Source organism: Rhinoraja longicauda, chromosome 28 (assembly GCF_053455715.1).
Source record: "Rhinoraja longicauda isolate Sanriku21f chromosome 28, sRhiLon1.1, whole genome shotgun sequence".
Taxonomy (NCBI): domain Eukaryota; kingdom Metazoa; phylum Chordata; class Chondrichthyes; order Rajiformes; family Arhynchobatidae; genus Rhinoraja; species Rhinoraja longicauda.
The window spans coordinates 30,976,143-31,003,634 of NC_135980.1; the positions used below are offsets into that span (position 1 = coordinate 30,976,143).

The 27,492-nt window shown below is 40.7% G+C and overlaps 1 protein-coding gene across 5 annotated transcripts in view; it reads left to right on the top strand.

Moving 5' to 3' along the window:
* Nucleotides 1-1,689: 1,689 nt before the first annotated feature.
* The window catches only part of LOC144607393 (phosphatidylinositol 4-phosphate 5-kinase type-1 gamma-like), a 187,915-nt gene continuing 162,112 nt past the window's right edge, over nt 1,690-27,492 (top strand). For all 5 annotated transcript variants that reach the window (XM_078424218.1, XM_078424217.1, XM_078424220.1 and 2 more), the window contains exon 1: nt 1,690-2,036. In XM_078424218.1, coding sequence (XP_078280344.1) covers nt 1,919-2,036 — 118 coding nt within the window. In that variant the 5' untranslated portion in view covers nt 1,690-1,918. The remainder of the gene's footprint in view (nt 2,037-27,492) is intronic.

Consider the following 27,492-nt stretch of genomic DNA (forward strand, 5'->3'; position numbering starts at 1 on the left):
AGAAGGCAGGAACGGGGTACTGATTGAGAGTGATCAGCCATGATCGCATTGAATGGCGGTGCTGGCTCGAAGGGCTGAATGGCCTACTCCTGCACCTATTGTCTATTGTCTATTATCTATTATCACCCACAGTCCAGCAATAAGAGCAATAAAAATAAGCAATTTCACACACAATCACAAACCAACACAAAACAAAAAAAACAAACATCCATCACAGTGACCTCCTCACTGTGATGGAAGGCCAGTCACCTCCTCACTGTGATGGAAGGCCAGAATGTCTTTTCTCTTCCCCTGCCGTCTTCTCCCGCGGTCAGGCTGTTGAAGTTGCCAAGTTCCAGGCCGCACCGGACGGTGAAAGGTCCGCAGCGGGCCGACCCAAGCCCGCGATCCGGGGCGGGCGAAGACGCCGCTGCTGCACGTGGAAACAGGCCCTTTCGGCCCACCAGGTCCGCACCGACCAGCGATCCCCGAACATTAACACTATCCTAACACCCACTAGGGATAATTTTTACATTTATACCAAGCCAATTAACCTACAAACCTGTACGTCTTTGGAGTGTGGGAGGAAACCAAAGATCTCGGAGAAAACCCACGCAGGTCACGGGGAGAACGTACAAACTCCGTACAGACAGTCGAGATGGAACCCGGGTCTCCACTGCATTCGCTGTAAGGCAGCAGCTCTACCACTGCACCACCGTGTGTGCCTACAGACGACACCTGTGCAACTTCATACTACGCTGAACTTCCAATCTCCCAATCTAATTTACTCATCCATGACTCGGATTAAACTAGAGACCGAAAGAGCTGCAGATGCTAGGATCTTGAGCAAAACACAAAATGCTGGAGTAACAAGAAAGGCATCAACCCCAAACACTACCTATCCATTCCTTCCACAGATGTCACCTGGCCCACTGAGTTACTTCAAAACTTTTCTGTTTTGATGATGGTACCACAGGGACACAGCGGTAGAGTTATTGCCTTACAATGCTGGAGACCCGAATTCGATCCTGACTATGGGTGCTGTCTGTACAGAGTTTGTATATTCTCCCTGTTACCACATGGGTTTCCTCTGGGTGCTCCGGTTTTCCTCCCACATCCCAAAGACGTTTCAAAGAGTTAGATTTAGCTGTTAGGGCTAAGTGAAAAGCCGGAACGGGGTACTGATTTTGGATTATCAGCCATGATCAGATTGAATGTCGGTACTAGCTCGATGGGCTGAATGGCGTACTCCTGTAACTATTTTTTTTCTACGCACAGATTTGTAGGTTAATTGGCTTCTGTACATTATCCCGAGTGTGTAGGATAGTGTTAGTGTACGGGGTGATTACTAGTTGGCACGGACTCAGTGGGCCGTAGGGTTTGTTTTGATGCTACATCTCAAGGCTAAACTAAAAATGCAAGTATTAAACTGCAATTAAAACATTAAAACAAATATCACAATAGTGTAAATGCAATTAAATCATTAAAATAGATATTATTGGGGAAATAGTGTTACTGTGATCTTGACAACACACACCCATGACGTAACGAGAGAGAGAGAGGGAGGGGGGGACCAAAAAGAATGGCGTGTTTGGTAAAAGGTGTACTCCTTGCTGCGATGACGTCAGCGGCGTGTAGGCGGCCCCTGCGGTGACGCGCCGTGTTCTGGTGCACGCGGAGCGGTGACGCGCGGTTTCTGGTGCGCAGGGTTCGGTGACGAGACGGTTGATGTTGTTGTCGGCGGCGAGCGGCGCCGGGCGGCCGTTACTGTCCGTGTGAATGAGCGGCCTGGTCGGGACCAGCGCCCGCCGCCTCCCTCCGCTCCGCACTCTGATCCGGCCATCTAGCATTCTTCAATACAAGCCGCCAAGCACAAAGTCCCCCCCCACTCCCCCATCTCTGTAATTGAATATATAACATCGTGTCGGGGCTGAAGTGAATGGAAGCGGACGCAGCGGCGCCGGAGGCCGGGGGAGAGGGCGAGTCGCCGGCGGCCGAGGAGGAGGAGGAGGCGGCAGCGGCAGCGGCGGCATCGGAGGGCGACCTGTGCGCCATCGGTAAGAGGGGAAGGAAGTGGGAATGGATCGGCAATCCCGGCTGTGGGAATTCGGTGCCGGGCTCTCGCCTCCATTCACCGGCCGGGCATCAGGTGCTTTGTGGCACGGCGGCGATGCAGGGTCCACATAACCCCCCCCTCATATACCGGCACAAACACACACACATACACACACACAGACAGACAGACACACACACAGACACACACAGACACATACAGACACACACACATACAGTCACACACACACAGACACACACACATACACACACAGACAGACAGACACACACACAGACACACACAGACAGACAGACACAGACACACACATACAGTCACACACACACAGACACACACACAGACACACATACAGACACACACACATACAGACACACACACATACAGACACACACACACACACACACATACATACAGACACACACACATACAGACACACACACGCACATAGACACGCACATAGACACACGCACAGATACACACTCACACACATGCAGACACAAACACACAGACACACGCACACACACACACACACACGGACGGGCACACAGATGCACACACACACGGGCGTACACGGGGGGACACACACACTCACGCACACACTCACTCACGCACACACACACACGCACACACACACACACACACACGCACACACACACACACATATCCCCAAGTTATTTAACCACCCGAGGAGATGATTACAACCGCAGTGAAAGCCTCCTTTCAGTGGCCGTCCAGCTGATGTGCGGTTTGGTCGCGCTCTGACACTGCTGCTCTGATGGAAAGGTACCCTCTGCAGCACTCCCACATGCCACACACATTAAACGTGTTATAAATATTTTAACGTTATTAAAGAAACATGCCATTACTTGTATGATCTTTGTTTTAAAAAGACCAAATTGGTCATAAGAGAATGTCTTAGAAATCATTACGTTAAGGAAAGCAGGTCAGCTCAGCTCATCACGAGCTCTTTCATTATTTGCTGTAATGTTTAAGAACTTCACGTTGCAGCTGTATCCTGCTTTGGGTGTGCAAGGAATAATTTTTGTCTGAGTGGGTTGGTGTTTTTCCCCTTGGAAATATTTGTGCTGTGAATTGAGCCATGGATCTCCGTCTGAAAACCAATGTAATAAAATACTAAGATAATTTATATCCTGCAGAGCTTGAAACAGACATTCTGGTGTACGCATGATGCAGAAATTATATTTGTATCTAGAGATCTTTACTTTTTTGACTCTGATAAATTAATATGGGATAGGTTCATGTGGAATTCATTGTGAAATTATTTTATAATATAATTTAATTTCCCGTTATGTGCTAGATGGCTGCACTAGCAGACTGCAATTTTATGTTGGGTACGATGGTTGAGTTTTCATAGCAGAATAAATGTGTTAACTGATACAGGTACATATCAGCAAAAACAATAGGGCAGTAAACAAAATTAAATATATGTAAATGACTAAGGACTTAAAATAATTTATTTAAGGTATTGTAGGATATAAATTCTGTGCTTTGTGACAAGCATCTGCTTGTACAAGATATCTGTCATGTGAAGGAAATTGGGTAATTCGAGAAGGAAAACAATTGAAAATTGGATAAAGGGATTATAAATAGTGAGGGGCAGCTTGAAGACGACTCTTTAAAATAATATGGCTAAGTTACATCCAGTGGATTTCAAAAAATTGCTGAGTTGTTTGTTTTCCTGTCATGTGCAGTGAAGGAATATACAGTCAAATGTCAGTGGACAAAGTCCTGGGGCTTAAATGTTTGAAATTAGAGAAAAAGGATTGAGTAGATTTAGTTCAGTTCGGTTTAGTTTAGTTTATGGACATGTGTACCGAGGTACATTGAAAAGCTTTTGCTGCGTGCTAACCAGTCAGCAGAAAGACAACACATGATTACAATCGAGCCATTTCCGAGGATGTTGCCAAGACTCGAGAGCTTGTGCTACAGGGAGAGATTGAGCAGCCTAGGACTTTATTCCTTGAAGCGCAGGAGGATGAAGGGTGATCTTACCGAGGTGTATAAAATGAATGAGAGGAATAGATAAGGTAAATGCACAAAGTCTTTTACCCAGAGTAGAGGAATCAAGAACCAGAGGACATGCGTTTACAGTGGGGGTGGTGGTTGGGGGGAGGATGGTGGTGGTGGGGGGGGGGGGGGGGGGGGGGGTATATTAGGAACCTGAGGGGCATCTTTTTCACACAAAGGGCCGTGGGTGTATGGAACAAGCTGCCAGACGAGGTAGTTGAGGCAGTGTTTAAAAACAGTTTGGACAGGCACATGGTTAGGATAGCTTTTGTGGGATATGGGCCAAACAGAGGCAGGTGGTACTTGTGTAGATGGGGCATGTGGGTGTTGGGCCAAAGGGACTCTTTCCACACTGTATGACTTTATGACTCCCTATGATTCCAGAAGGATTTGTAAACCAGAATGAATACTACCATTATAATTATTTGAGTAATCCAGAAAGTCTGAGGACAAGGCTGATGGGTGGGTGAGGGCTGGATGTAGGAGGTCGGCTTCCCTCATCTTTAAGAATGTGAGAAGACTACGATGCATGATTGCAATGCAGGGAAATGTTCTCTTTCTTCATTGCAATATGCATTACAATAGTTTTAATAAAGATTTAAAAAACATACTTTATTGAACCATTAAATGATTACTCAATTGGCATCTGAGCGGGGGAATATTTTAGTCATTTTCTCTGATTTATTCCAAAAACAGACCATTTATTTTATCTCTAACATTTAATGCAGTGGAATAATTGTACATTACCTTATGCTTGTAACCCTTGATATTAATCCATTGATTATTGGTGTAAATCTAGGAGTTTATAGTGCATTGAATTGTTACATTGGACTGTGATGGTTCCTATCTCGGGCATTCCTTGGGGTCAAGGATGATTTGTTTCCATTCCTGATCTTTGGTTTTGAGAGATAGTGAAGTTAGTTTTAAGATCCCGAGGTGGTAGTTGATGAGCAGGTGGATGGGTTGTGTGTGTGATGAGTAAGTGCTCTTTCCACCATTTTCACTGGGCTTCTGTATGCACCTGATGAAGTGTCTTGATTGTCGGTGTCATCTTGGATAGCTCTTCATTTTAAGCAGTCATGTGCCAAGGATTCCACTGAATTGATTGGGATGTTCCTTGAAGCATTTTCTGTGTCTGCTGGTAATCTCTTTTAGAATGCGTATTTTGGAAATCTAGTGTTGGACATCTAAACAATGCGGCTCTCCCACACAAGCCGGCTGAATGTCTTCACACCAGGACATTGGCTTGGGAGAGGAAGCTAATGTTTCGTTGCTATTTGTGCTCGGCAGCAGTGATCTATGTTCTCCCCTTGCTCAGGGAAATGAACTGGCAACTGCAGCACCTCAAAGCATTAGAGGCACCCTGCCAACACTATATCTGCAATAAGTGATTCAATTTTGTTTTTGATTAATAACGACTTATTAATCTGACCTGAAATAAAGTTAGGAAAAGTGCAAACTGGCTGTTTCAGTTATCCTTTCTGAAGACCTAGGATGTAATTTTCTAGAAATGGTATGCTATTCATTAGAAAGAACTGGAAAATAGAGATGTCCAATTTTTTTAGCTCTTGCTTAAAAATTGAAAGGAAAAAGACAGATTAATATTTCCAATATGATCCAGTGACAAATGTGAACCTTTCCTCTTGATTTAAATAAATGCTGACTGATCACTTTTTCTGGTTACGTTTTTTAGTTATTTTTTCATATTCTCGTGACATGTAATCTGCATGCTATTTTGCTTAATTTTCTTTGGAAGATGCTTTTCAGATCCTTGGAATATTCCAAAAGGTTTTAGAACCTGAGAAATCAACAACCAACACTGAAATTGATGATTTGCGATATTGATTGACTTGTTTCCAAATACACAGGACAAGATGTTAGAAATCCAAAGTGCCAAATGTCAATTTGCTCCCGGTGGTGATGGGAGGCTTATGCACTCACCTATGCTCCTCCGACGTTGAGAAAGGCTTGGCAGACACGTCATTGGGGTTATCAAGTGGGCACCTACTTTCATCGACATTTCGCTGATTGGACCCACGACGTCTCCAGTAGGCTCAGCAGTGCATTCTGGCGTCCCAGAACCACCCCCCTCTGCATCTGTCTGATATGAAATTAGTCTGGAAACAGTAGTTTATCCTTTGGAATATTATACATTGGCAAGATTACATTTCCAATTTTATTGAGGGATGAATCCCCTCATAAACGCAGCGTTCCCATTCGAGGGATGGTATTGAATCCCAGATTCTTCAGCATTACCGTTCAAATCAAAAAGTGACATTTTACACATTGTAATTCCAGTCCTTCTTCGTGAAATGTCTCCTCTATCCTCATCATCAAGAGACGCAGCAGAAACTGTATAATTCATAATGGTTTTACAATGGTTTTGACATGCTGCCAAAATAGAGTGGTTTCAATTTGAAGCTTGTTTATTGTAACCGAAGTTGCTGCTTACTCCATCCATTTCATTAAGGCAGTTAGGAATAAGTAGTTAACATTATATAGAACTGAATTTATTTGGATGTTATTGACAAAGAGTGCTAGTATGCAAATGTTGGATAGGTGGTTTACACCTATTAACAGACTCTATGCAGTAGGAATTTTCATCTTCACAATGCTATATCTTTGGAGCACAAGTCCAGAAATATTGTTTGGATTACGGAAGTGGATAATTAGTGAGAATGTACAGCATGGAAATAGGCCATGCAATGTGTATTTAGGTTGCACATGAATCTCTTCTTATTCTTCATCTGTTCCTTTGAAAGAATCTTTGATTCTTTTTATTTCATGTAATTATTTGGCTTCTCCCTTTAATGGAAAATTTCCTTTGTATTTCATGGGATGTTTATTCATGATTTATATTTATGTTGCCTAGATTTGTTATCCACCTTACACCCTTTAGGTGGAAATATTTTCGTTCGGCCTATTGAAATTGGCTTCATATTTACAAAGACATCTATCGGTGTATCCCCCAGCCTTCTGTTAATTTTCAGAGCATCTAGTCTTTTTGGTCTTTGAGTAGTGGTAATCCATCCTTCTCATACTGGCAAATCTCATTTGCACGTTTAATGGTGTCACAATACGTTTTTAACAAAGAACATTGTTAACACAAGGAAGCTAGTTGGTTTATATATTGTGCCAACCTTTGACAGAGCCGTGATTCTTGCTCTTTCACCAATTCCAGTAACTTTATTTTCCAAGCAGATCTATTTCCCTTCACCATTTTGTTAAAACTGTTTCTGGCAATCCTATCCAGCAGTTGGTACAAATTCCAAATGCTAACTATCAACGGTTTGGTTATTTTGCAAGTCAGCATAATTCTTCCACCATTTCCCCCCCGGATTTTCATCAGTTTTTGGAAACTACCTATTTCTACTATTCCAGCCCCCTTTCCCTGCTTGCCCCAGCTTGAATTTGAAATATCCAAACTGAATATTGTGGCCTTCTCTGGTCTCAAGTGAAACATGTCACCTTTGTCAGTTTATCCATGCAGTTGAAATGTCTTCCCTGAAATTATTCCAGCAAGCTTCTTCATCGCAGCCTCAGTGCCCCTTCTGACTCGTAGCACTGTTGTTTAATCTTCATCTTTGCCATATCATAATATGGACATTGTTAGTAACCTATTATTAGTACAGGAGCATATTTGTACTTTAAAGCACATTAGCTTATGAGCACTGCTATAGAGCCTTTACATTAATTTGCTATGAGGTAATCCTATGACAAGAGTGCAAAATAAAAAAGCCTTCAAAGCATTGTGCAATATGGAACTCTCTTAAAACCAATACATTATTGTACAAAGATCATTTCCTGTTTTAGAGGATTTTGTGAAAGCTTGGAGATTGGGATATCCTTTGGTAGATTCCAAGAATTCATGATTGTGACAGTAATGCACACACTTATAAAATTGCCTGTATTAACCAGTTCTCATTGTCTAAATTACAGAAGCATTTAGGTATATTGACTCAGTTCTGCTTCCTGCAAAAAATGATGGAGCTTTACAGTCAACAATATATCACTGGGCTTCAGTTGATTTAATCATGGTTACGTTATTTAATTTTTTTGTAATTTTCCTCTGCTTACTGTCCAATTATCTTGCCTGCCTAGTGTCTTTCTTTTGGGAAGACTAATGAAGTCGGATATGTAAAACCTAGTGTTAGAGCAGGACTTTTAACATCTCACTGCGAAGGAAAGCTTGAAAGGCTGAAGCAGGGTTTCGACCCGAAACGCCACCCATTCCTTCTATCCAGAGATGCTGCTCACCCCGTTAAGTTACTCCAGCATTTCACGTCTATCTTCATTTAAAAGGCATTGTTGCCTATTGCTAAGATTGTGGAGTCATTGTTTGGTTTCTCAACTATATTGCAAGTACGTTAATCAGTATTGAGTAATGTATTGGCCCATGTCTATGCATTATTTCCTATCTTGTGATTATGAAATAATGGAGATTGCAATGAATTGTCAGCTTGCTGAAAAACTGGTGCTTTCAGTACACCAAAACAAGCTAAAATACCATACCTCTGGATGGTATATCAGAAAGATATATCAGAATTGTGTGAAAGATACAATAGATCCGTAAAGTAACCACTGAAAGACTTCTAGTGCAAAGTTGTGTAAGAAGATAACTGCAGATGCTGGAACAAATCGAAGGTTTTTATTCACAAAATGCTGGAGTAACTCAGCAGGTCAGGCAGCATCTCGGGAGAGAAGGAATGGGTGACGTTTCGGGTCGAGACCCTTCTTCAGCAAAGTTAATGTTTCAAGTGTAATTAGACCTCAATGCTTGAAATATCAACCTCTTTTTATATGGACTGAAATCTAATTCCAACAAACCTTGGTATTTGACTTCCAGCATAGGCTTAATCTTAATCATTGATGTTTTGTGGTAATGTTTTATATTATGAGATGAAAGGAATTGGTGACTTGGAATATGATATTGCTATAAAGTGAGTGATTCATGAAATAAGATTATGGCTTATTTTGATTTAATTATTAAAGTTGGTGAATCTCAGATCATGGGACTTTTTAAGATAAAAAAAATTCAGAATGTGCACATTTCCAGAATAGGCAAAATTCATAGCCAATGCTCAATAGTCGAGAAGATGGGGTTGAGTTTCATTCTTGAAATAATGTACAGGTGCTCCCCGGCTTGCGATGCTTCGACTTGCGATATTTCGACTTTGCGATGGTGCAAATGGCAGCGAGCCGCAGCTCGCTTCTGGCCACGTGATCACGTGTGTTATGTGCATTTCGACTTACAATATTTTCAGTTTGCGATGGGTTTCTCGGAACGGCATCGTGAGCTGAGGAGCACCTGTAGTCCTTCTGGTGATGGTACTGTCACAATGTTGTTGGCTAAGGAGTTCCAGGGTAAATAGTGCAAATACAGTGATATATTTCAAGGTCAGAGTATTGTGGGATTCCCATAAGAGTGAATACCTTGTGCTCTGTGTCTTGGGTGGTTACGGAGTTTGCGATGTACGACTAGAACAGTCTGAGTAAATAGTGCAGTGCATTTTGCAGAATGTAGGCTTATTGGCATAGTGTTCTGGCAGTGGATGCAGTTATAAAAAGCAGACTGATTTGTAGGCATGGTGTCTGAAGTGCTTGAGTGGGATGGATATACTCAACTAATCAATTGGAACATATTCCATCATGAGCACGAAGAGGCAATTACGGATTAAGCTGAGGTCACAGATAGATGCCTCCATGTATCTCTTCCCTCAAGGCGAAACCGGACAGCATAAGTGACAACAACACATCACTTCTGGATGAGCTGAATGCCTTTCATGCATACTTTGAAAGGGAGAACAGTGACATACGTACATAAGCCCCCACAGTCCTTGATGACCCACTGATCAGTCTCTGGCATCATAGTGTATTTCAGGAGAGTGAATCCATGCAAATATCAGGCACACTTGGCATACCTGAGTACTAAAGATCATTGGAAGATCAACTACCTCGAGTATTCACGGACATTTTCAATCTCTCGCTTATCATATCATATCATATATATACAGCCGGAAACAGGCCTTTTCGGCCCTCCAAGTCCGTGCCGCCCAGCGATCCCCGCACATTAACACTATCCTACACCCACTAGGGACAATTTTTACATTTACCCAGCCAATTAACCTACATACCTGTACGTCTTTGGAGTGTGGGAGGAAACCGAAGATCTCGGAGAAAACCCACGCAGGTCACGGGGAGAACGTACAAACTCCTTACAGTACAGCACCCGTAGTCAGGATCAAACCTGAGTCTCCGGCGCTGCATTCGCTGTAAAGCAGCAACTCTACCGCTGCGCTACCGTGCCGCCCTGGTCTGAGGTTCCCAGCTGCTTCAAAAGGGAATCAATCGTACTGGTGATCAAGAAGAACATGGTAGCATGCCTCAAGGACTGCTGTCTAATAGCAATAATGAAACACCTTGTGATGCTGGTTATGGCATAACTCAACTCCTGCCTTTGAAATGGCCTTGATCTGCTTTAGTTTACCTACTGCCACAAGAAGTCAACTGCAGATGTCATCTGACTGGCTCTCTACTCTGCATTGAGCCATCTGGATAATGGAACACATGTCAGTGTGGTGTTCATCGACTACAGCTTAGCATTCAACACAATTATCTCCTCCAAACGTTACGAAGCTCCAAGACCTGGGCCTCTGTACCATGCCACCAAGTTCCAAAATCTGGGCATCAGTACCTCTCATCACAACTGGATTTTTGACTTCCTGATCAGTGTGGATCAGTAGCGACATCTCCTCAATGACCATCAGCACAGGTGCACCTCAAAAGTCGTTCCTCTCTTTTTATACCCATAACTGTGCAGCCAAGCACAGCCTCCATTACATCTGTAAATTTGTCGCCAACTCAGTTGTTGGCTGAATCACAGGTGATGATAAGTCAGTGTGGAGAAGAGAGTGTAGAACGCTTGGTTGAGTGATGCTGTAACAATGAGCTCTCACTCAAAGTCTGAAAAACACAGAGATAGCTTGAGGATAAGATGATTGTCCTTTTAACAACCAGAACCATCTTTCTTCCTGCAAAGTACGATTCTAACCATTGGAGTGTTTCCACTTCATGACAATGGACTAATTTTATCATGTCCTCCTGGCTGTTACATTTGTTCAAGTGCTACATTGATGCAAAAGACTCCTTAGAATTTTGAATGAAATAACCTGCATTTTTAATAATTTTTAAATATAACAGTGAAAACATGAGTGTTAGTATTTTCCATTCTCACATTCATGCGTAATTCAGTTCTATGAGTAACATTTGGAAATTAGCATATTAGCCAAATTGTCATTATTGGTGCAGGAAAGAACTGCAGATGCTGGTTTACACTGAAGATAGACACAAATGCTGGAGTAACTCAGCGGGACAGGCAGCATCTCTGGAGAGAAGGAATGGGTGGTGTTTTGGGTCGAGACCCTTCAGGGTGATTTTTGAAATAATGTCTAACGGCTGTTTGAATTCCAAGACCATCCTATTTACTGATGGCTTATTCAACAAGGACTAGTGGATCGTGATTGGGAATTAAAAAATCTGATCTTTTGGCATGAAAGCCAACTATATGATCTATTTGAGACCCAATCACGTGGGTCAGAATCTGATTAGATTCAGATCCACGCAAAAAATTATATCCTTGGGCTTAGGTCATGTTGAGCCAGGTTGGCTCTTTATAACTAAATATCAAACAGTCTTCAATAATTTCAATAGCTGTAATATTGCAGGAAGCAGTGACAGAGGTTCCTGTTCTCAGCGTGTGGCTTCGTGGTGGGGTTTGGTTCCCTAGCCTGTGCCTTACAGATCGTGGCTTTGTGCATTTGTTATCATAAAGACTCATTGGGTAGGAAAGAACTGCAGATGCGTGTTTAAATCAAAGGTAGACAAAAAAATGCTGGAGTAACTTGGCGGGTCAAACAGCATCTATGGAGAGAAGGAATGGGTGACATTTCGGGTCGAGACCCTTCTTCAGACTGATCCCAATGCCTTAAGTAATTGGGCTTGGTTTAGCTATGTTTGTCTTTGGATCAAAGATTTTAATTTTATACCCAAGGTTAATGACAAGTAGAGTTGTGAGGCAGCAGTATTAAAAGCAAAACATGTTTTGTGACTTTTCTGTGGTGGCACAATGATGACAATTGTTTATATCTGGGTTACTATTGTGTATATTGTAAGAATAGCTAAAGGGGAGAAGTGGCATTGCATCTTGTTAATTAATTATTATAACCTCAATTTGATTACATTCTCATAATGCTAGAATTATGTATTTGAAGTTTCTACTTGTCTTGAATGTCCAGTGATTGGAAAGGAAACTAATTACAACATTTTGCAATGTCATATAATAAGACTGTTGAAAGATTTCATAGGCAGAGACCAATCAAAAGGTTTTCTATGATGGATCATAATAATTTAGACTAAAATCTTGTGGTATTTCTAGTCAAAAACTGAATTTAAAATGTGATATTGCAAGAGTAGGACATTCGGCCCATTGCATATGTTCTGACTTTTTTGAAGTTGTCTAATTAGTTTTATTGTCATGTTTTTTCCAACAGCAAAGCAATTTTCTTCACCATATACGTATTTATCAGGTTTTCTGTTGAAAGATATTCTTAATTCTTCTGCACTCCCTTTCCGGTGGTACATTGCCTGATCATGACATATCATTGAATTAGGGGGAAAAACCTTATGGCACTTTGACTTTTTCTTTACTATCATCTTGAATCTGTGGCTCCTGATCATGCATTTCTGCTGTCGGAAATATTTCTTTGTGTAACACTGAAACCATGAACATTTTCTCTGAACCTTAAATGTACAGCAAAAAATTGCATGTGCTGGAAGTCTGAAATAAAAGCAGAGTTATTAATCAGATCAGGTTTGTTCATCATTGACTTGAATACACTGGAATTTAGAAGGCTGAGAGGGGATCTTATCGAAACATAAGATTATTAAGGGGTTGGACACATTAGAGGCAGGAAACATGTTCCCAATGTTGGGGGAGTCCAGAACCAGGGGCCACAGTTTAAGAGTAAGGGGTAGGCCATTTAGAACGGAGATGAGGAAATGGCCTACTCCTGCACCTATTGTCTATGTATCTATTATAATCACCCATTCTTTTTCTCCAGAGATGATGCCTGACCTGCTGAGTTACTCCAGCACTTTGTGTTTATCTTTAGTATAAACCAACATCTGGTCACAGAAGGCTGAGGAGGCCAATTCTCTGAATGCATTCAAGAGACAGTTAGATAGAGCTCTTAAGGATAGTGGAGTCAGGGGGTATGGGGAGAAGGCAGGAACGGGGTACAGATTGAGAATGATCAGCCATGAACACATTGAATGGTGGTGCTGGCTCGATTGGCCGAATGACCTACTCCTGCACCTATTGTCTATTGAAACATTAACTCGCTCTACAGCTGTTGCCTCTATTTTTGTCTGGTTTTATTTCTCTTAACCTTCCATGCTTTTGTTTGAGAAATCTTTGCTTCTCTTGTTTCGCCATGTAGCTGAAGGTTTTCATTGCAGTTACCAACTGTGTAAATTTCTCATGTATCCCATCTGAGCAGCGATGCAGTCACATCTTTCCTTAGATGTAGAACTTACTGTTGAATGTAATTTTCCAACTAGATTTTGGGCAGTATTTCATAACATTATGGCATTACATCCTTGCTTTTGCATTCACTGCTCCATTAATAAAACCAAGAATTCCATGTGTTTCTTTGAAACTCTTTGTGTTCTTGGAAGTGGTGACCACCTCCCGGTTTAGTGGCATTGGCATTGCAGAGTCTCCCAACATCAATATTTGAAGGATTATCATTGATCTGCAACTCAACTGGACCAGTCGAATAAATACCATGGCCATAAGCCAGAGCAAAGGCTGAGTAGTCTGTGTGTCAAGCCTTTCCATCATCTACACAACATAAATCAGGAGCGTGATGGAAAACAGGAATGTAGATTGCAGCTTCAACAACTCTAAAGCGGCTTAACACCATTCTGGGTAAAGCAGACCTCTTGGCACTCAGTTCATTAAAGTTCAGTTCACAGTGGCTGCAGGCTATACCGGTACAAAGCACACTCCAATACTTGTATCAGGTACTCTTAATAGTACTTTGGGTACTCTAATAGCACCTCCCAAACCTGTGACCTTAATTGCCAATAAGGACAAGAACTGCAGGAATGTGGGAATCCCACTACCCGCAGGGCCCTCTGCGTTCTGAGTTGGAAATAAATCGCTGATCCTTGTTTGTCACTGGGTCTAAATCCTGGATCTTTTGCCAAAGCATGGGGGAGTATGTTCAGTTGATTGAAACAGTTTTAAGAAAGGAATTCACCAGCACAGTCTTAAAAACTGAGCAACAAATTCTGGCTTTACCATTGTCACCCAGATTCCAAAAGTTTAATAAATGCCAATTTTAAATGAATATATATGCCTGGCCTGAAATCTCTTGTCTTGCACTCTTTATGTGCCATTTCATCCATCTCTTCATTCTTCCTTCCAAAATACATCCCTTCATTTCTTTGTAAAATTTCAACTGTGTGCCTGACTAACATTGTAATCCTAAAGTCTGACACTATCTTCCTCATTGTTTACCACATTGGTAAACTTAAAGTGCAAATCCAAGTCAAGGAATGTGTGCCAAAAAGAAAATTGGTATTCTTGTTGAATAGAATGCCCCACTGGATACAACCTTCGACAATGAAAATTAACCATTTACCTTCTATTTTGGCCATTTTGTCTTTTGTTAATTCCATGGGATGTTTATGGTAGTTATCATGTGCCTTTAGAAAGAACATTTTCAAATGAACCAAACCATCTTCATAAACCTTCTCCATTACTTCAATAAAATAACTAAATCAAATTAATTAAGGCTTAAATTTAAAATATAATTCTTTTGTTGGAATCCATTTCCATCATTCTGTCTTGTGGGAAACAGGTATTTTTTTAACTGTGCCAATTTTGATCCATATATCTGCTGAGCTTGTTAATATCTAGAGGCCTTGGGGTCATGTTAGAATCGTTGAGCTCTGCAGCACAGCAATAGGCCCTGTGGCCCAACCTGTTGCCTAATTGAGTTAGTCCCACTTGTCAATCTCTTCAGAGAGTATGGTTATTTGTCATATGCACCAGATATGAACTGGAATGATGAAATTCTCTCTTGTGTAAGAAAATAACTGCAGATGCTGGTACAAATTGAAGGTTTTTATTCACAAAATGCTGGAGTAACTCAACAGGTCAGGCAGCATCTCAGGAGAGAAGGAATGGGTGATGTTTCGGGTCGAGACCCTTCTTCAGACTGAAGAAGGGTCTCGACCCGAAACGTCACCCATTCCTTCTCTCCTGAGATGCTGCCTGACCTGCTGAGTTACTCCAGCATTTTGTGAGTAAATTCTCTCTTGTTGTAGCTTTACAGGCATTAGACCCAACAAGAAGGAGAAATATACAACAAATTATCAGTTATTCTAAGTAATCTAAGCTATTGCAGCACAAAAACCGAAGTATGTAGAGCAACAGTGCATCATTGCGGTGGCTCAATGGACTTTGCTGATGTAGGGTTGTGGCGCTGTGGGCAATGTCGACTTTTTGCCTCCTTTGTTCTTGAGTGTTCGAATTACTGAACCAGGTTGTGATGCAACCAGTCAGTATGCTCTCTACCATATATTTGCAGAAGTTAGAGTATTAGGTGACCTGCTGAATATCCTCAATCGGCTGAGGAAGTTGAGGTATTGGTGAGCTGTCTTTGTGATTTCATAAGTTCATATATGTGATATGTGGAATTAGGCCATTTGGCCCACCAAGGCTACTCTGCCATTCAATCATGTCTGACCTGTCTCTCCCTCCTAACTCCATTCTTCTGCCTTCTCACCTGACACCCGCACTAATCAAGAATCTATCCATCTCTGCCTTAAAAATATCCATTGAATTGGCCTCCACTGTCTTCAATGGCAAAGAATTCCACAGATTCACCATCCTCTAACGAAATAAATTTCTCCTCATCTCCTTAAAGGACCATCCTTAGGTGGATGAGAAGGAGGGAGGTTGGTTAGTTACCTAATAATTGGAGAATTCTATGTTCAAAGCTACCTAAGCGGAATATGTGGTGCTGTGCCCTCACTGGGACCGAGCGCAAGTGTTCAGACATGGAACCTGCAAGTTCACCTTTAAGTCTTGCATAGTCATGCCTGCATTGATGTTGGGGCTAAATACTGGAACTTTGTTCCAAATAACCACACTCCAAAGACGTACAGGTATGTAGGTTAATTGGCTGGGTAGATGTAAAAAATTGTCCCTAGTGGGTGTAGGATAGTGTTAATGTACGGGGATCACTGGGTGGCACGGACTTGGAGGGCCGAAAAGGCCTGTTTCCGGCTGTATATATATGATATGATAATACTGGAAGTGCTTTCACCGAGGGGCTACATTGAGGGCAATTGGAGATTGTCCTTGATGACAACATGCACATCGCATAATTTAATAAAAACATTCTAATTAGAAAGTGATTGCAGCCTTCGTATGTGAACTCTCCAATAGTTTTTTCAGGATGACACAATACTTATCAGGTATTTGGACACTAGATAGCTCAATGTGCCTCACTGTACCTCAGTACACGTGACAATAAATTAAACTCAAAAGAAAAATTGAACAAATGTACCCGTTTGCTGAGTGTGTCAATAGACAATAGACAATAGGTGCAGGAGTAGGCCATTCAGCCCTTCGAGCCAGCACCGCCATTCAATGCGATCATGGCTGATCACTCTCAATCAGTACCCCGTTCCTGCCTTCTCCCCATACCCCCTCACTCCGCTATCCTTAAGAGCTCTATCCAGCTCTCTCTTGAAAGCATCCAACGAACTGGCCTCCACTGCCTTCTGAGGCAGAGAATTCCACACCTTCACCACCCTCTGACTGAAAAAGTTCTTCCTCATCTCCGTTCTAAATGGCCTACCCCTTATTCTTAAACTGTGGCCCCTTGTTCTGGACTCCCCCAACATTGGGAACATGTTATCTGCCTCTAATGTGTCCAATCCCCTAATTATCTTATATGTTTCAATAAGATCCCCCCTCATCCTTCTAAATTCCAGTGTATACAAGCCCAATCGCTCCAGCCTTTCAACATACGACAGCCCCGCCATTCCGGGAATTAACCTAGTGAACCTACGCTGCACGCCCTCCATAGCAAGAATATCCTTCCTCAAATTTGGAGACCAAAACTGCACACAGTACTCCAGGTGCGGTCTCACCAGGGCCCGGTACAACTGTAGAAGGACCTCTTTGCTCCTATACTCAACTCCTCTTGTTACGAAGGCCAACATTCCATTGGCTTTCTTCACTGCCTGCTGAACCTGCATGCTTCCTTTCATTGACTGATGCACTAGGACACCCAGATCTCATTGAACTCCCCCTCCTCCTAACTTGACACCATTCAGATAATAATCTGCCTTTCTATTCTTACTTCCAAAGTGAATAACCTCACACTTATCTACATTAAACTGCATCTGCCATGTATCCGCCCACTCACACAACCTGTCCAAGTCACCCTGCAGCCTTATTGCATCTTCCTCACAATTCACACTACCCCCCAATTTAGTATCATCTGCAAATTTGCTAATGGTACTTTTAATCCCTGTCCTGACAGATTGCTGAACGTAGTCTTGTTGTTCATGCTTATTCACCCCATGCGAACACTTTGGCATTGGCATGCTTCCCAAGAGATCTTGTATATAGTGACCCCTTTTGCAAACTGATTCGTTTGGCTTTCTTACTAAGGCGTGAAAAAAGTTACCGGTTTAGTGTTAAGATTGTGTTTGAGCCATAGCTGCTGGTTTGATTTATTGGTTATTAAAATAAACATGACATAAACCTAACATGTGACAGACAAAGAAAACAGTGAGTTGAATATTCTCTAGCAGTTCTCTGTAAAGAGAGAAGGATGTTGCATTTACTTTGGCAGACCAATGGAGAATGTTTATGAAATGTGATAATGTAGGAAATACATCAGCTAATATGTGCATAATAAGGACTTGTGAAGAGCAATGTGATAATGATGAGATAATCTATTTTAGTAATGTTGCTAAAGGATAAATATTGGCCAGGACACCAAGGAAAACCTCACAGCTTGTTGAATCGTCCAACTGAGAAGGTTGATAGATCTTTTACATGTTCATAAATATTCAGGAAATATTTTTATGTGTGGAAATGTTTTCCGTTTGCCTTTGGGGCCTTATGGGAAAGGGGCACTGGTGAATAGCCATGAGACCTCTGTGTTTATTTCTCCATTAGTCACACTGAAATATGAAGATGTCAGTCAATACCAGTGTCAGTGATATGGAAAAAAAAACCTTCAGTACATTTATATCATCCTTGCTACTTTGAGGTAATCAACTTTTAAAACAATTGTTTATTTCAGAACAGAAGATATTTTAATTGTACCTACCATTTCAATGGATACCTGCTTATTCTGATGGAGTTCCAAATCATACAACCTGTCTATTCAAATTCATCCTTGTATTATAAATAAATACTCTAACCTTTTACTGATCAAAGATTATACAGGTTTTTCTAAATTTTAGTAAAGCTGAAGGAAAGAAATAGTTACATTATTTATACAGCTACAGAATTGGGTATCCTTATACAAGTATTTTATTGTGACCAGCTACTCCCATTTGTGCAGCATTATATTATTTTCTTAATGATGCATTCAGTATTTGCCAGTGATGAAGCAATAGTTATTGCCCATTACTGTTTAACCTAAAAATAAATTTTAATAAAAATGGTTCTCGCTTCATTATAACTGTGAATCTTGGGCCATTTCACATGGCATAAGTAGTTAACTGTTCATCTTGGGATAGAATTATTTGTAGATTAGAACAGCAATCAAACAACTTTTAATGCCATCACTATTTTTATAAAGTGCAAATTCCCCAAATACATCACTAACAGAAATATAATTTCCAAAATCTTAGTGGTTCGAATGCATATTTGAGACAACCTACCACGTTTTCGTTAAAAGAGGAGACTAGGTGAATGTAGAAACAAGGAACTGCAGATGCTAGATTACAAAAAAGAGACCAAGTGCTGGAGTAACTGGAGGTCGGGCAACATCTCTGGAGAACGTGGAAAGGTGACACTTCAGGTCAGTACCATTTAGACTGATTGTGGAGGGGGGGGGGGGGGGGGGAGGCAGGGAGAAAGCTGGAAGAGAGGAGGTCAATATTAAAGCAGATAATTGTCAGTATGCAGAAAATTCAAATAAGATCAGAATGGTCTTCAATAGTGTACAATCCAAACTCTCCTATGATTTTTCATTACTGAATTTTTATGAATATCTATGAATTATCAGTACCTAAAAAATGAATGATGCCTTTACTTATTGGATTCTGTTATGAGTTCATCGAAAATCCTATTTATCAATACCATTATCTCAATATATTACTTTTATTACATTAAAAAGAATGTGGGACTGCAACTTAAGAAACACACTTTCTTAAAACAATAAAATGGTAGGGAAATATGATTTTATGTTCAACAATCAAATATGCATTTCAAATGAATTTTACCTAGAATCCAAAGCAGATTTCTATGTTCCCTCTACTGAAATAGGCATTGGTATTTTATGGGTGATGTTTTGGGTTGAGACCGTTCTTCAGACCCGAAACATCACCCATTCCTTCTCTCCAGAGATGCTGCCTGTCACGCTGATTTACTCCAGCTTTTTATGACCAGCATCTGCAGTTCCTTCCTACACATTGATATTTTATGTTGTTCATTAGGTCAGAACAGAATTGGTGCTGCATCAGAATTTGTCAGTGTTTTTTGCCATTTGCTGAAGATGTGCTGTTCCACAAGCCATTTGTTTATTTCATTAGTTTATCTAATAGGCAATTCCCCAAATGCACATCCTAAAAAATAATTTTAGGAGCCAAGTTGAGAATGTCATCGACGCTTGCATCTGTATGGGTGCTTTAATCCATTGCCCAAACTATTCTATCCTTTTTAAAAATTTATCGACTTATTTTGTTACATTCAATTCAAACAAAAAGTTACAGCTGAAACATTAACTTTTCTATTGTCAATAAATGCTGACTGATCAAAAATGTTCAGATTTTGCTATTTTTGTTACAGACTTCCAGCATATGCATTTTATTTTTACATTTCAGGCAAAATGCCTTCATCCAAGTATCTTTTCTCAGCAACAGAAATGACATACCAATCACGATTATTGTTACAGATTATTCTCTTGCTAAGCAACAGATTTGATTTACCTAAATAGGCTCTTATAACAACGGGATGTAATATTTGCATTTTAAACAATTTAAGCAATCCCTTAAATTTTCCTTGTAGTAAGGTATAAACATAGAAACATAGAAAACAAGTGCAGGAGGAGGCCATTTGGCCCTTCGAGCTAGCACCGCCATTCTTTGTGATCATGGCTGATCATCCACAATCAGTAACCCGTGCCTGCCTTCTCCTCATATCCCTTGATTCCGCTAGTCCCTAGAACTCTATCTACTCTCTTTTAAATTCATCCAGTGAATTGGCCTCCACTGCCTTCTGTGGCAGAGAATTCCACAAATTCGCAACTCTATGGGTGAATATTTTTTTTTCTCATCTCAGTTTTAAATGGCTTCCCCTTTATTCTTAGACTGTGGCCCCTGGTTCTGGACTCGCCCAACATTTGGAACATTTTTCCTGCATCTAGCTTGTCCAGTCCCTTTATAATTTTATACGTCTCTATAAGATCCCCTCTCATCCTTCTAAACTCCAGTGAATACAAGCCCAGTCTTTCCAATCTTTCATCATATGACAGTCCCGCCATCCCGGGGATTAACCTCGTGAACCTATGCTGCACTGCCTCAATAGCAAGGATGTCCTTCCTCAAATTAGGAGACCAAAACTGCACACAATACTCCAGATGTGGTCTCACCAGGGCCCTGTACAACTTCAGAAGGACCTCTTTACTCCTATACTCAAATCCTCTCGTTATGGCGGCCAACGTGCCTTTGTTTAATTGCCCCGATTTGCTCCATGAAAATGCTGTTTTGGGGTGAATGTGTGAGAAAATGGTGCAAAAAGGGGGTAAATAATTTAAACAAAAGAGAGATCATTAATTTGCAGTGAAAAATTACTTTAAGAACTTATTTTCAAGAGCATAATTGATTAAAACATTTCCAGTCAACGATTATTTACTGTAAACAGTAAATCCAGATATTTTATTCTGTTAAAATTGTAATACAAATGTTACTACTTGTTACTAAATATGCAGATGGACAACTTTCTGCACAATAAGGCTATGAGTAGCAATGATGGATATTAAGTTAACACTGTGACCGCCTGGCATGTTTGGGTGGATGTCAGAATTACACTCCACTCTGGTGCAATCATTACTTGCCAGCTCGTAATTTTATACCTTCATCTCTTCAAGCGTTGTGGCTCTGCTTGGGAATAAAGTAACTGTCTTTATAACTGTAATTTCCCAATGCAGACACTATCTGGATCTACTTTGACATGTTCTCCATAACTTTTATAATTTTAGGATGATATTCCAAAACTTGGTAGTACTCCAGATACAATTTGAATAAGTTTAGCAGTAACTATATTTCCCTCAAATTTAGAAGGTAGTGGGTTCAAAAGCCGCTTTAGAATGTGTGCATTATCCTGGCTGACGTTATGTAAAGGAAGTAGTGCACAATCAATGATAGCACTCTTTGGGTGGCTCTTTAAATTGAAGACTTCTGGTTTCTGATCTAGGTGCACAAATTGAATAGAAGTTTATATGATATATTCGAGCCAACAAAAAAACACTTCTTTTCTCCACCATAATGTAATATTTCTTCTGTCCCTGCCTAGTTCGTCTGCTTCTGAAACCCTTATTCATGGCTTTGTTATTTCTGCATAACTACTCCTAGGCCACTTTGCACAACTTCCCATAAATGTGAGGTGATTAACCAATCACCGTTAATCGGTATAAGATTAAGAACACAAGGAGCAGAATTTACTGGTTCGTGACACTTTGCTGTGTGTGAAAAATAAATTGCCGCAGAGCTTATTTTCATGTTGCAGTGATTGGATTTCAAAAGTAATTCAATTTCAAAAATAATTCATAGCAGGTAAACACTTTAGGAGGCTCTTATGTGATATATAAATGTAAGGCTTTTTTCATAAGCAGTGCCGTGGGAGTTTTTAAATCTAATTGAGTGATCCAGATAGATGGGGCATGAGTTTACCATCTCTGATAATATAGCACTCCATTAATGCCATTTGTGGTCCCATGGCATATATAAATTGCTTGGTACACTTCTAACAACCATAATTGTATTTGTATTATGTCTTTAATATGATGAAATGTTCTAAACTGCTTTGGTTGAGAAATAATCCAGCAAAATCTAACGCTAAGCCATATGAGGAAATATTAGGCCATGTGACAAAAATTGAATAAAGAAGCAGGTTTTATGTGGGAGATGTTAAAAGGGCCACAATAGGAACAGAAGATTCTATAGAAAGAGTTGATAGCTTAAAATCCTTTCCTTGCCCTAGGTTCTAGGCACAAGTTAATAGTAAGAAACTAATTTCCATGTATATAATGCCTGTTCAGGATTAAGATATCCTGTGGTCTACAATATATTTTGTAGCATATGTCAATTCTGTGGTGTAAGAAACATGGCAACCAGCTTGGGTGCAGCAAACTAGTATAAATCGTACTAATACTCAACCACAAATAGTAATCTAACAGTGATCAGACAATTAGTTATAATGATGATATTGTTTGAAGGCTAAGTATAAACCAGGATATCCCTGCCTTTTACAGCAATGCCACCCTGTATCCATTTTGAAGGGAGTACAAGTCCTTGGTTCAGCATATATCTGAAATGCACTATTTCAAAAAAACATTTCAGCGCTGCATTATTGGTTTACATTTGTGTTCCTAAATTCTGCATGATGAGGCTTAAACTTACAGCACTGACGTACTGTGGCTAACAGATGTGGTTACATTGGCTTGAATTAACAGTGAAATTAAAATGGATGGCTGATTACTGGATTAGCAGTGACAAGATATTGATGTGTGTGTCACTAATTTCTTTTAAACATTCTTCCTTTTTGCATCAGCGTAGAACATAAGAATGTAAATGTATGTAGGAGTTGACTTCCATCCCTTATCATATAATTAAATCATAGAGTATCCAATTGTCAAGTTTGCACCCAGGAGTATAAAATAACATGGGAAATCACCCCAGCCTGCCCCACCATTCAACATGATCGTGGCTGATCTGCCAATGTGCCGGTTCACTATAGCCGTCATTTCCCCTGTCTTCCAAAAACGTATCTAAATACCGCCATTGATCTAGCCTCCACAACCTACTGGGGTCAAGAATTCTAGTGATTCACTACCCTCCACAAAAATAAATTCCTATGCACTTCATTTTTTAAATAACTCTCCCAAATCTTGGAACTAGGTCCCCTCATTCAAAATTCTCCCACTTCTGGAAACATTTCGACAACTGCCCTGCCGTCCCACCTCAGGCTCTTGTACATTTCAATAAGACCATGGCTCATTCTTTTAAACTCTAAAGAATAGAGATACAATTTCTTCAGCCATTTGTGAAATACTTTCCTCTCAGGAATTAGCTTTGTGAAATTCTTTCGCCCTGCCTCGAATGCCTGTGTGTCCTTTCTTAAATAAGAGAACCAAAACTCTGCACCCTACTCCAGCTGTAGCCTCATGGGTCACCATATTCTGTGGTTAACTTAATGCTCCAAATCTATTCTTCTCAAGTTTGAATATACTCAACAACAGGATATCCAAAGCTCCTTGGAGTAAACAATTTCTCATAATCTCAGAACTCCTTAACTAGAGAGTATCCGCTAGTTTTAGATTCTCTTGCCTGAACAAACAACCTCTTAAAATCTATGTTATCTGCAAGTCTTGCTTTGTCAAAGAGATCACCTCCATTCTCCTAACACAATTAAGTGCAGTTAAATCGTACTTGGTCTCTCCTGATCGTTCAGTCTGCTTATCTCAGGAATTATCCGAGCGAACGTGCTCTCTATCACCGTTGAAGCAAGGGCTTTCATTCCTGGTAATGAAGACAAAAAAAATAGCAATGCCAAGGCTGGTTGGATGCAGAATCAAGCTCTCTTTACACTTTCACATAAAAAAACCCAAAATGAGAAGTCATCTCCCTCCATATGTTCATTACAAGCCAGGCCAGGTGGTGTGGAGAATTGTCACCAGTATCCTAGCCTATAGCATCAGAAACCTAGTTATTTATTTATTCATTATGCAATGCTGTTGGTCTGCTCCCCCTGTGTGTATATTGGCACCGTTTTACAAAATACAGATCATACTTCAGGTGTAATCTCACCAAACTCCGCATAAATGCAGCAATATTTTCCTGCTCGTGAATTCCAATCCCCTTCAGTGCAATAAAGTGTGCCACTTGCCTCCGTCATTACTAGTTGTACAGACCTGTTAGCATCTCAGGTCATATGGCCATTAGCAATAGGAGCAGAATTAGGCCATTTGGCCCATCAAGTCTATTCTGCCATTCGTCATTCAATCATGGCTGATCTATCTCTCCCTCCTAACCCCATTCACCTGCCTTTTCCCCATAACCCCTGACACCCGCACTGATCAAAAGTAAAGTAGAACTCCCCATTCTACTTTAAATGGGAAGTGCGGTGCTCATTCTGAATGCCAATTTTTCGCAGTTTTCCCTGTTTCGGGAAATATTCTGTTTTTCTGTTCCTGCTGCTCAAGTAAATAACCGTGTATTTTCCCACATCATTCTCCATCTTACCGCAACCGTATAATTTACCCGTATCCATTTGCAGACTATTTACATTCTGCTCACGGTTCACTTCCTGCCAACCCTTTGCTAAAGGGATCAGGGGGTATGGAGAAAAGGCAGGTACAGGCTACTGAGCTGGATGATCAGCCATAATCATATTGAATGGCGGTGCAGGCTCGAAGGGCCGAATGGCCTACTCCTGCACCTATTTTCTATGTTTCTATGTTTTCTATGTTTCTAACCTTTGTGCAGTTGGCAAATTTGAATATGTAACACTGGATTTTCATCTTAGCTAGTCATAATTTATATAATCAAAGGACTGGGAATTGATCCTTATGGCAGCCTGCCAAAATGATAGGATCTACATTTTTTTTACTTTGTATTTTGCATTTTAACAAATCACCTTCCATTCCCAAATCTTGCATAATCCTTTGACTAATCTCAACTACCTGGTTGGTTATATCCTCAAAAACGTCTGATTTGTAAACCTAGTTTTTTTGTTCATAAATCATGTTTGTCTCAGTTTTATCACATAATAATTTTCTAAAAGCACCGTTTCCATGTCCTTAATGACATATTTCTGCAATTTTCTGAACTGAGATCGAATGGTCCCTTATTCTACATAAATTATTGAGAGCATGGAAATAGAACAGGAGAATTCCAGAGGTAGACGCAAAATGCTGGGGTGACCCAGCGGGTCAGGCAGCATCCCTCGAGAGAAGGAATGGGTGACCCAAAATGTCACCCATTCCTTCTCTCCAGAGATGCTGCCTGACCCGCTGAGTTACTCCAGCATTTCGCGTCTACCTTCGATTTAAAGCAGCATCTGCAGTTTTCTTTCCTGGAGAATTCCAGACATTGGTTGCTAGAAGAATTTATTTATGAAGGTTTGGACCAAAGGGTGCTCATTTTATCAAGTATCTACAAGTCCAGTATGGTAACAATAAATAGTCAGTTATGAACCATTAACGATTTCATTATATTTTCATTAAAAAAACCATTTTTATCATTTCTGATCTTTTGTTAACGTAGAAACTGGGTGATTAAAATTTTTTAAACTCTCCAAATTTCCAAATATGTTAATGTCCTGTTTCCAGACAATCTTTTTGTACATTTCTAGCATGGGATTGATTTTATTTGTTGGGGATGGAGCTGTGACGTGACCAATTTTCCAGTGTTTTCTCACTTGATAGTTTACTGTAAGAAAATGACTGCAGATGCTGGTACAAATCGAAGGTATATTTATTTCACAAAATGCTGGAGTAACTCAGCGGGTCAGGCAGCATCTCAGGAGAGAAGGAATGGGTGACGTTTCGGGTCGAGACCCTTCTTCAGACATGATAGTTTATTTGTTCACTGCTTTCAATAATTTTGCCGTATAATTGAGGAAGGTATTTTAAATTTAATGTTGGCAGCCAATCAACAATTAATCTTATTTTATTAAATTATAGAATGTAGTATTGAAGTACACAATTAGGAAAATGGGACGTATTAACCAAAATATATTTAATGTAAAATTGCTGTTGTCTGTAATTTTGTTGTGCTTTTGTGTGCGCGGATAGTCTGCAGCCAGACTACTGTTGTTTGTGTCTTGCCTCGTGATGGATAAGCTGATTTATATGGTACAAGGGAAAAGGCTTTTTATAGCTGAGAGCTGCTCAGAAAGGGGACAGTGGTGTTCTGTCAATTCATAGTAAATCTGTTATTCAATCTGCTGACCTTCCACATGGAGAAATGAGAAGTACTTCTCCTGCTTCTATGCTCCTGGGAACCATGTTGAGATAGTGGACATGTGAACTAAATCTTTTGGGGAACATAAATGGCTGAGGTTTCTTATCACCCTTGTTGATACTATTTAATTTTGTGCTTGAAGCAACTAATAAATCAATAACATGCATTTTGTCTTGCTTTGTATGACCATTTGAGTTGAATATAATGTGATATAGTAAATCTTAAAGAAAGCAGATTCAGCTTGTAATGCCAGAACATGGAATTAGCACATATCAGAAAGCAAAATCTACCAATGGCTGTGCTCTGTGGATTGATAGTGGTACAGCTGGTAGAGCTGCTCCCTCACAGCACCAGAGACCTGGGTTCAATCCTAATCTTGGGTGTTGTCTGTGTGGAGTTTGCATGTTCTCACTGTGACTGCGTGGGTTCCTACCATATCCCAAAGATGTGTGATATGTAGGTTAATTGGTCTCTGTAAATTGCCCCCTTGTGTGAAGGGAATAGATGCAAAAGTGGGATAACATAGAAAAAACTCACCGTTGAGTTCCAAAATAGCAGCAGTGACAGGCGCAGGGAAACAACAGTGCTGGTAAGAAGATTGGAGTCCTGCCACCTCTGAAAAATGCTCTGTGTGCTAAGAGGTCGGCTGCAGAAGGCCTCCCCTGGGGCAGGAAGACTGAACGGTGGCCTGGTGAGGCGATGAACGACAGTCCGCGGGTCGATGTGTCCGGCTCGAGGCAGTGGTGGAGTGCTCTGGAGTAGCCTGGGCCTCAACTTAATCAGGCGTCGCTCCAAGAAGCCAAGCACATGGTTCAGACGCAGCGTGCAATGGTACGGAGCAGAACCCCAACAGTGCAGGACCCCAACAGCTTCAATTGGCCAGGCCCACCCTGCAATACCACCAGGAC